This window comes from Macaca mulatta, chromosome 6, assembly GCF_049350105.2.
Source record: "Macaca mulatta isolate MMU2019108-1 chromosome 6, T2T-MMU8v2.0, whole genome shotgun sequence".
NCBI lineage: Eukaryota > Metazoa > Chordata > Mammalia > Primates > Cercopithecidae > Macaca > Macaca mulatta.
Window position 1 is genome coordinate 149470609 of NC_133411.1, and position 11188 is coordinate 149481796.

The window sequence follows — 11188 nt, forward strand, 5'->3', positions numbered from 1 at the left end:
CTACTTGGGAGGCTGAGGCAGGAGAATTGCTTGAACCCAGGAGGCAGAAGTTGCAGTGAGCCGAGATCAAACCATTGTACTCCAGCCTGGGTGGGCAACAAGAGCGAAACTCCATCTTAAAAAACAACAACAACAACAAACGTAACAGCATACTCACTGGTGAGAAACTGAAAGCTTTCCCTCTAAGATCATGAGCAAGGGAAGTTCCTTCCTTCCTTCCTTCTTCCTTCCTTCCTTCCTTTTTTCCATCAGTCTTCCTTCCTTCCTTCTTTCCGTCAGCCTGCCTGCCTTCCTTCCTTCCTTCCTTCCTTCCTTCCTTTCTTCCCTCTTTCCTTTCTCTCTCTCTCTTTCTTTCTTTCTTTCAACAGAGTCTCACTCTGTCGCCCAGGTTGGAGTGCAGTTGCACGATCTTGGCTCACTGCAGCTCAGTCTCCTAGGTTCACACCATTCTCCTGCCTCAGCCTCCCGAGTAGCTGGGATTACAGGTACCTGCCACCACTCCCGGCTAATGTTTTGTATTTTTGTAGAGACAGGGTTTCACCATGTTAGCCAGGATGGTCTTGAACTCCTGCCCACCTCAGCCTCCCAAAGTGCTGGGATTACAGGCGTGAGCCACCTCGCCCACTGGGAAGTACTTTCAATACTTCTATTTAGCATAGCACTGTAAGTCCTAGCCAGAGCAATTGGGCAGGAAAAAGAAATAAAAGGCATCCAAATTGAAAAAGAAGAAGTAACATTATCTCCAGTCGTAAATGACATGATCTTATATGTAGAAACCCCTAAACATTCCAAAAAGCCTGTTATAACTAATAAACAAATTTAGTAAAGTAGCAGGATACAAAATCAACACAGAAAAATCACTGTTTCTATATACTAACCATGAACAATCTGAAAAGGATATTAAGAAAACAGTTTCACTTACAATAGCATGAAAAAGAATAATAAAATACTTGGGAATAAACTTCACCAAGGAGGCAAAAGACTTGTACAATGAAAACTACAAAATTCTCAGAGAAATTAAAGATACAAATAAATAGAAAATTAATCCATGTTCATTGGTAGTCTTTTTTTTTTTTTTTTTTTTTTTTTGAGATGGAATCTTGCTCTGTCGCCCAGGCTGGAGTGCAGTGGCCGGATCACAGCTCACTGCAAACTCCGCCTCCCGGGTCTACGCCATTCTCCTGCCTCAGCCTCCCGAGTAGCTGGGACTACAGGTGCCCGCCACCTCGCCCGGCTAGTTTTTTGTATTTTTAGTAGAGATGGGGTTTCACCGTGTTAGCCAGGCTGGTCTCGATCTCCTGACCTCGTGATTCGCCCGTCTCGGCCTCCCAAAGTGCTGGGATTACAGGCTTGAGCCACCGTGCCTGGCCTCATTGGTAGTCTTAATATTTTTATGATAGCAACACTTTCTAAAGTGATCTACAGATATAATGCATTTCTTAGCAAAATGCAATGGCTTTTTTTTTTTCAGAAATGGAAAAATTCACTTCAAAATATGGACCCTCAAGGGATCCTGAATGACCAAAATAATCTTGGGGAAAAAAAGAACGAAGTTGGAGATCTCATGCATCCTGATTTCAAAACTTATTACTAAGTTGCAGTAATCAAAACAGTGTGGTACTAGCATAAAGACAGACACATAGACCAAGGAATAGAATAGAAAGTTCAGAAATAAGCCCTCACATATATGGTCAAATGATTGTGACAAAGGTGCCAAGGCTATTCAATAGATAAAAGGAGGTCTTTTCATACAATGGCACTGGGGAAAATGGATATTCACATGCAAAAGAATGAAGTTGGATCTTTACTTTATACCTTATATAAAAATTAAAAATTGATCAAGTTGCTACAAGAGCAAAAATTATAAAACTCTTAGAAGAAAACATAAGGCCGGGCACAGTGGCTCACGTGTGCAATACCAGCACTTTGGGAGGCTGAGGCAGGTGGATCACGAGGTCAGGAGTTTGAGACCAGCCTGGCCAACATGGCGAAACCCTGTCTCTAGTAAAAATACACAAAATTAGCTGGGCCTTGTGGCAGGCACCTGTAATCCCAGCTACTCAGGAGGCTGAGGCAGGAGAATCGCTTAAACCTGGGAGGCGGAGGTTGCAATGAGCTGAAATTGTGCCATTGCACTCCAGCCTGGGCAACAAGAGTGAAACTCTGTCTTAAGAAAAAAAAAAAAAAGGATAGTCAACCTGTATAACATATCAATCCTCAACAATATCTGCTCCCTTTTTTTTTTTTCTGAGACAGAGTCTCGCTCTGTAGCCCAGGCTGGAGTGCAGTGGCACCATTTTGGCTTACTGCAACCTCTGCCTCCCAGGTTTGAGTGAGCGGTTCTCCTGCCTCAGCGTCCTGAGTAGCTGGAATTACAGGCACATGCCACCACACCCAGCTAATTTTTGTATTTTTAGTAGAGACAAGGTTTCACCATGTTGGCCAGGATGGTCTCAATCTCTTGACCTCATGATCCGCCCACCTCAGCCTCCCAAAGTGCTGGGATTACAGGCGTGAGCCACCGCACCTGGCCCAGATAATATTACTCTTTTTTTCTTTTTTTTTCTTTTTTTTTGAGGCAGAGTCTCGCTCTGTGGCAGGCTGGAGTGCAGTCGCGCGATCTGGGCTCACTGCAAGCTCCGCCCCCGGGTTCACGCCATTCTCCTGCCTCAGCCTCCCGATTAGCTGGGACTACAGGCGTCCGCCACCACACCCGGCTCATTTTTTGTATTTTTTTTTTAGTAGAGATGGGGTTTTACCGTGTTAGCCAGGATGGTTATTACTCTTAATTTTTTTTTTTTTTTTTTTTGCAATGGGATATTTTACATCTCCACTACTGCCTTAGTCAGCTCAGGCTACCATAACAAAATATCATAGACTGGTGGCTTAACCAACAGAAATTTATATATATTCTCACAGTTATTTCTCACACATAAAAAACTGTCTTTTAGTGTTTTCACCTCCCTCCCCCAGCCACTGGATTGGAATTCCCTAAGGGCATGGATGTTTCTGATTCATCTTTGTATTCCAGGCTTTAGCACAAGGCCTGAGGTGAAATGGGGTTCTGTAACCATTTGATGAAGTGTAATCAGAGCTATTCAAGGGGGGGAAAGAAACTGCCTTGAGATGATTAATTATCTGATACTTGAAATCTCCCAACTGGCTGGTTGAAGGCCCCTTGGGGACATTCCAGTGAGTGTCCAGCTAATTGAACTGTTTTCTGACACAGTTTGAGTCTGGTTCTGGTAATGTCTGTAACTCTTTTATCAATGTTAATTTCCATTCCCCATTCAGATCTGTGTAGCTCTGGACATTGGCCAGAGGCAAGTGCTGGGCCTATATACCTCCTCCCACCTCTCTCCCATGTTCCCTGAGAGGCAGGCATCTAGCTTTCTAAAAGGATGTGGCTGCCTCCTTATTGAAATGAAGAAGGGACTCAGAAGAAACAGCACCTCTTGATGGCTGATACCCTAGGTCTCTGAGCTAATGTGGACTAGAGGACACATCCTGTTTATTCTGAAGTTTTGAAGAGTCTGAGATGCTATCCTACTTGCCAATCAGAGTCAGCCTGAAAAGGTTATCTACATATGTACTAACAGAACACAGGATCTCTAATTCAGAGACCGACTGCATCTTGCGTCAGTTCCCCAGGCCCAAATTCCCCATTATGTCGGGGAGTGACACAGTGAAAGCCTCTGGGTGTAGAGAGGTTTACAAGAGAGGAACCCTAATATTATGAAACTCAGAGCTTGTGCAGGATAGGAGGCTGTCCCTATTCCTTGAGTGGTAAGGGAGACAAACAGAGAGGGAGAGGGAGGGTGTGTGTGTGTGTGTGTGTGTGAGAGAGAGAGAGAGAGACAGAGAGAGAGAACAAGGAAATAAGCAAATGGTTGTGGGTTTTATTACCTTTGAAAGGGAGCAGTTGGTTCTTGGGAAGTGCATAGGAGAGGAAATATTTTGTATCTTCCAAATATCATTCAAATATCTTTTAATCCAGATGCCGATAATCTGCTCAGAAAGCCCTGACTGCACACTCATTGTTTCTCCCATGTAGCCCTAGCCAGGAGTCCTTTCCTGGCTCCTTCTATCCCCGCAGTTCTTTTCTTGGGGAGGACAGGTAGGGTTTCTTAGGGAGTTAGGATGAAGAAAGCCTAAGTGTGATGAATTCCCCATCCAGCACTGTGCCCAGCACATAGCAGACATCCAATAAAGGTCTGTTAAATGAATGACAAGGACCCATTGTTTAAGATTTTAATAAAGATGGGGCAAAGGGTTGAGCTGGTCGAAAAGTCCTCAACGTCCTGACGGGACGCCCCTGAAGCCAAGGCAGTTTGAGCCCATTCATTATTCTCTCCTGGATCTTAGGCAAAGCCCCGGGCCCCTTGGAGCAGCACCAGGGTTCCCGACACCCCCACCGACAGGGTCGAACGTGCACAGGCTGGGACCACGCCGGAGTTCATTGAGCCCTCTTGGGGGAGGGCAGTTCCAGGGACCAGGAAGGGATTTCCGTCCAGTGCCAGGTTATCCACCTGGGGCAGCTCGTCAGGCCGCGGCCTCCTGTTCAGTCTGTTGCAGCTGAGATCGAGCACTCTGAGCTTGGCCGGCAGTCCTTTAGGCACCTGTTCCAGCCCAGCGAACGACAGATTGAGGGAGTTTAGGGCGCTGGACCACATACATCTCGGAGCGCTAGGGTTTGCGGTGGCGCGTAGCGAGTTGTGGCTGAGGTCTAGGCTGTGGGGCTGCACACCTGCCGCCGCCAGTGCAGCGCACACGCCTGTGGGCGTCTCCATTCCTGTGTTGCGCAGCGCTAGATTCTGGAGGGCCGGGAACTTGTGGGGACAGAGAGCCGCGATCAGTCCGCGTTCGCCCAGTCCAGGATTGTCAGACAGGTCTAGGCTGGTGAGGGCCGGGAAAGCGCGAACCTGTTCGCAGGAAAAGGCAGGCGAGTGTGCTTGGGCAATGCTCAGTACCTTGAGGCCGGGCTTGAGCCACTGCTGCAGCTCGGCGAGCCAGGAACGCCCTGTCGCCCACGACACGTTGTGTAGGCGCAAGCTGGAGAGTGCAAGCCCTGTGGCTTCCAGAGGCAGGGGAGGCATGGTGCCGGTTATCTCTAGGTCCTCGAGCGTCAGTTCCTGGAGGCGGGAGTACGCTAGTACACGCAAGGCGCCTACCAGTAGCTGAGCAGGAACCTGTGCGGCTCCTACTGTGAGCCGCCGCACGCGGAGAGCCTTGATCGTGTCAGCATACTGCCGCGGGTCGGCGTCGGGATCGACGCGCGTTAGAAACGGCTCTAGGCTGAGACCGCCGACACGGATCTCCACCTCGACTGCAGAAACACACTGGAAGGCTTCGGACCAGTCGGGATGAGGTTCGGAGAAGTTGCAGACGCAGCGGAAATCTTCATCGTCCAGCTCACAAGGTTCTGGCGTGGTCGCAGAGACGTGCACCAGCGGCAGCAGCAGCAGCAACAAGCAGGATGCGCGCTCCTGGGGAGAGAGCACAGGTCTAGGAGGCCCCATCCGACCCCTGTGGCTCCCGAGTGGCACACGTTCGACCCCAAGACCCTACACTCACCATGGTCGATAAGTCTTCCCAGCCTCTGAGCTCCGGACAGGCTCTGGAAGGGCTCTAGCTTCTTTCCTAAACAGCGGCACCCGCCAGCTTCCAGGCTTCACACTTGTGAACTTGTGAATACTTGTGAACTGTCTCTAAGAGTTTACGTAATCCTGGGATGTCATTCAGTTCCCTCCTCTGTGAACCCTGATCACCTCCCCACCTCTCTTCCTCCCAGCCAGCCCCCTTCCTTTCTTGGAAATATAGCAGTGAAGGATGTTTCAGGGAGGGGAGCCCTAACAGGAAGGATTCTGCAGGGCATCTAGGGTTCTGTGTCTCCTGGCAGTGTCCTGATGACTCAAGCGCCCCAGGCGGTGAATGCCCTGATGACTTAGGCGCCTAAGGCGTCTCTGGTGGGTATGGGAAAAAGATGATCCTCAGTGCCTTAGGCCAGTACCATACTCTGCACTATGCAAACCCCCAAACCACCACGTTATATCCCAGAGACTCTACTTGATTCGTTTCTTTGACTTCTTCCTTGTCTTGGTTTATGTTGATCTCCCGCCACCCAAATCCAAGTCCCTGATTATCCTCAGATATTTAACTGGATGTTTTGTGGAAGAGATTGTGAACCTCATCTGTTGGCACCAAGGGATGGAATTAGGTTCAAGAAAAGGAAGTTGCTCTGAAGACAAATTCCCCCTTCCTTTTTTTTCCTTGCTCCTTTGATTAAGTAATAACTTTCTTAAAAGTGGAGATGTTTAACAGAGACACATTGGCCAAGTCGCTCGGTCACTTACAGTATCCATTTTCTGTCCTGAATTGTGAAGCAAGGTATTTTGAACCAGTTTTCCCACTTGCACCTTGCTCTCTCCTGCCCTCCTCTCAGTACAATCTCTGTGCCCTAGGAAGGAAGGGATGGGACTATGTTGAATGAGGATTAATTAGTAACTCACCAGTTTTGCAAAAAACAAACAAAAACAGAAAACAAAACAAAACGAAAAAGCAGCAAATGTCCCAGAGGATAAGGAGCTATGTAGTTACAACAGCCCTCACAGGTCCACATCCCTAGACCTCTGGGGAAAGAACTATATGAAAGTCTTTTTTTTTTTTTTTTTTAGACCGAGTTTTGCTGTGTTGCCCAGGCTGGAGTGCAGTGGTGTGATCTTGGTTCTCTGCAACCTCTGCCTCCCAGGTTCAAGCGATTCTCTTGCCTCAGATTCCCAAGTAGCTGGGATTACAGGAGCCCACCACCACGCCCAACTAATTATTGTAGTTTTAGGAGAGACAGGGTTTCACTCTGTTGGCCAGGCACTCCTGACCTCAGGTGATTTGCCCACCTTGGCCTCTCAAAGTGCTGGGATTACAGATGAGAGCCACTACATTTGGCCTGAATGTCTTTTTTATTTTTATTTTATTTGTATTTGTATTCTTATTATTTATTTATTTTTAATTTATTTTTAATTTTTGAGACGGAGTTTCGCTCTTGTTGCCCAGGCTGGAGTGCAATGGCACAATCTCGGCTCACTGCAATCTCCGCCTCCCGGGTTCCAGCAATTCTCCTGCCTCAGCTTCCTGAGCAGCTGGAATTACAGGGATGCGCCACTACCCCTGGCTAATTTTGTATTTTTAATAGAGATGGGGTTTCTCCATGTTGGTCAGGCTGGTCTCGAACTCCCGACCTCAAGTGATCCACCCGCCTCAGCCTCTCAAAGTGCTGGGATTACAGGTGTGAGCCACCGTGCCTGACCGAAAGTCTTTTTTAAATTCCCACTTCCTCTTTAATTGAGAAGTAGCTGCAGATTTGTCCCCAGTCCAAACAAGAAGGCTCATCACTGCCCCCTGTGGGTCCTGTTGGGCATACCCCAATGCACTGGGCCATGCCCTGGTGCCATGCCAGGCCTCTGTGATATCCCTGAAGACCAAGATGTGAGTATATCTGACTTGAAGTCAGCCAGTCTTGGAATCCCAGCTTTACCACTGAGGTTGTGAGACTTGGGCCTCCCTTTTGTGAAACGGAGATGATAGTATTACCTGTTTGTGAGTAAAGTCTTTGGCACAGAACCACATCTTTTCAGTGTAGTCCTGATGACTAGTCTTCTTTCTCAGAGTCTGCATTCAGAGAACTCAGGCCCCTGAAGTCTGACACCTCATCATCTTAGGGGTGGGGAGGTGCAAGTTAAGAGGAGCAGTGATGGTTCTGCAAAGATCTCCAACTCACAGCTTGATTCTACAAATATCTACCATTTGTCTACCGAGTACTAGGGTTGGTAGAAAGCCCTGGGATGCAGACATAACCAAGACAATCCCTGAAGTGCTCCAGGAGGTGGGTAGAGCAAACATGAACCCAGAACTTCAGTCCATAGTGGAGAGGGCTCTTACAGAAGGCTTGTGTTGTTGGGGGAGGAGGGCGGAGGTGGGGAGGAACATGGTCTGGAGAAAGGAACAGCCAGTCCTGTACAAGACAGGACCTGGGGCTGGTTCTTACAGGGTTAACAGTGTTGCCAGACAGGTAGATACAGAAAGGCAGTTTGGGCAGCTGTAGCTGTCTGAGCAGACACTGGGCAGAATATAGCTTTTGGCTGGGAACTTGTTTCATCTTCCCCACCTGGAGTAAGTGTGGGTTTAGTTGTAGTTGTTGTTGTTGTTTTCTTTTTTTTTTTTTTTTTTTTTTTGAGATGGAGTTTCACTCTTGTTGCCCAGGCTGGAGTGCAATGACGCAATCTTAGCTCACCGCAACCTCCACCTCCTGGGTTCAAGCGATTCTCCTGCCTCAGTCTCCCGAGTAGCTGGGATTACAAGCATGTGCCACCACACCTGGTTAATTTTGCATTTTTAGTAGAGATGGGGTTTCACCATGTTGGTCAGGTTGGTCTCGAACTTCTGACCTCAGGTGATCCACCCGCCTCCGTCTCCCAAAGTGCTGGGATTATAGGCATGAGCCACCTTGCCCGGCCAAGTGTGGGTTTTAGAAGCCAGCCTGGGTTAAGTGCAGTGGCTCATGCCTGTAATTCTAGCACTTTGGGAGGCCAAGCTGAAAGGATCATTTAAGGCTGAGCTCCAGGCTGTGATAAGCCATGATTGCACCACTGCACTGCAGCCTGGGCAACAGAGCAAGACCCTGGCTCAAAATAATAAATAAATAAATAAATAAATAAAAAGTTTTTCTTGGAGAAATAAGAAAATAAAAATTTTTTAATTAAATTTTTTTAAAAATTGAAAAATTAAAAAAAGAAGCCAGACAGTTGCATGAGGAAGGGGTCAAGATCCAGGCCCTGTCCCTGGCCAGAGCATGGTGCACAGCAGGTGCTCAATAAATAGCTGTCCAGGGGATGGATGGATGGATACTGGGAGAGAAGATATTAAGGATAGAATGATGGTCTGTAGATATTTTAACGTGCTGTTTTGTGGAAGAGATTGCAGACTTCATTGATTAATTCCAAGGGGTAGAATTAAGGTCAAGGGAAAGAAGTTGGTTTTAAGAATAACTTTTTTCCTAGATTTGTGCTTAATTGAACCTTTGCCTAAGTTATATAGCTTTTTAAAAATTAGAGGTTTCCTGTAAAAATTCTTAGGTGCCACCAGGACCCTAATCTGGAGCTGCCAAGGGGGTCTGGGAGGAGACAACATCAAATAATTACACTATAACTTAATGATAGCTGTGAAAAGGGTTATGAAGAAGCTGGGTCATTGGTACAATGGTTCTGAGTATGTGACACTGGACTTGAGATGTTGAGAATGTTGTTAAGGGAAGGATGCTTCTCCTTAGGGAGAAGAGGTAAGGGTGCAGGCAGAGAAAACAACTTGTGCAAGAGCCTCCCCCAAGAGTGGGAGTGGGGAGGAGAAAAAGAGCAGGGCTTGTTAACAAAGAGAAGGTCCCAGAAGAGGTGAGTCCAGATTGGAGAGGTATGCAGGGGTTAGACCATGTAGAGCTAAGTTGGCCACAATTCCAATTTTGAGTGTGAGGAACATGGTTTTTTATTCACTAGTGTTTCCTTAGTGCCTAGTAGACTAGTGGCGCTCAACATTTGGTGAAAGATTTTATCCTAAAAATTATGGGAACTCAGTTTTATGCAGAGAAGTGAAGTAATGATATTTTTCTCATTTTCATCATATATAAAATGAGAATAATGGTCATTGTGGTGAACATTCTGTAAAACAAAAATAAAATTCTAAGCCCCCCCCCAACCCCCACCATCTGAATGGACTTCCTCTTCAGCCAGGGCTCTTTTAAAATTTAACAGAGTGACTGTTTCAAGGCATGACGGGAAGTGGGAGTTGAACATGCCTCATTATACCTCTCCAGCGTTAACATCAACACAGACTTTAAATTTGATAAGAAACATTTTACAACCCATTCTCTCTGAAGCCTAGGATTTGAAGGTTTCCTCTGCAAATAGGAACTTGGGTCTCCACAATCCTTCATCTTAACCCAGACATTCCTTTCTATTGATCTCAGGTCTTTAGAGAAACTCAACCAATTGTCAACCAGAAAAATTTAAAACCTACCTATAAGCTGGAAGCCCCCCCACCGCCTCACTTTGAGTTGTCCCGCCTTTGTGTTGTCCCACAAACCAATGTCTTTCTTTCTTTCTCTCCCTCCCATCCCCTCCCTTCCCTTCCTTCTTTCCTCCTTTCCTTCTTTCTTTCCTTCTTTCTGTTAGGAACAACACCCAAAATCCTAAGGGAAATTGAACACTCGAACAAAGGATTCTTAGCAAAGCAATTTTACTTCTGTGCAGAGGGGTGTCTGTTTGGCCAGTCGCCATGAGAGCACACCTGAACAAAGGGGCACGAGAGCCTTTATTCCTGACGCAAGTCCTGCGGGTCATACAATCTAAACTAATCCCGGTTGGCTAAACACTTGAATTTTTTAGATAAGGTGGACACTTAAAAGAAAGTGGAGAGGAAGGGGAAGGGGTGCCTGTAATGAACTACAAAGTTAGTCCTCTTTCCAAATAAAGAAAGGAATGTGAGCTGGTACAGATAACGCCTAGTACTGTGGCGTGCCTGGGCATCTAATGAAGGCAAAAAGGAAAAAAAAAGGAGAAAAGGGGGAAAAAAGGTGTGTGTGGGGGGTACTATGAATTAAAGAATAAAAGACTGATCTAATTATTTGAAGAGAAACCTCATCATATCCCACATTTCTTTCTTTCTTTTTCTTTTTTTTGAGACGGAGTTTCGCTCTTGTAGCCCAGGCTGGCGTGCAATGGCGCGATCTCGGCCCACTGCAACCTCCGCCTCACGGATTCAAACCATTCTCCTGTCTCAGGCTCCGGAGTAGCTGGGATTACAGGTACCCACCACTACGGCTAATTTTTGTATTTTTAGTAGAGATGGGCTTTCACCATGTTGGCCAGGCCGGTCTCAAACTCCTGACCTAAATTGATCCATCCGCCTCGGCCTCCCAAAGTGCTAGGATTACAGGCGTGAGCCACAACGCGCGGCCCAACCAGTGTATTTCTTGAATGATTTGGATTGAAGTCTCATATCTCCCTAAAATATGTAAAACCAAGCTGTACTGGACCACCTTGGGCACATGTTCTCAGGACCTCCCGAGGGCTGTGTCACGGGCCATGGTCACTCATATTTGGCTCAGAATAAGTCTCTTCAAATATTTTACAGAGTTTGACTC

The 11188-nt window shown here is 46.8% G+C and overlaps 1 protein-coding gene across 1 annotated transcript; it reads right to left on the reverse strand.

Moving 5' to 3' along the window:
• Positions 1-4237: 4237 nt before the first annotated feature.
• Positions 4238-5668, reverse strand: CD14 (CD14 molecule). Its single transcript, NM_001130433.2, is given in 2 exon segments — positions 4238-5486; positions 5575-5668. Coding segments are annotated over 2 exon segments (1128 nt in total). The 5' UTR covers positions 5578-5668; the 3' UTR covers positions 4238-4361.
• Positions 5669-11188: the final 5520 nt, after the last annotated feature.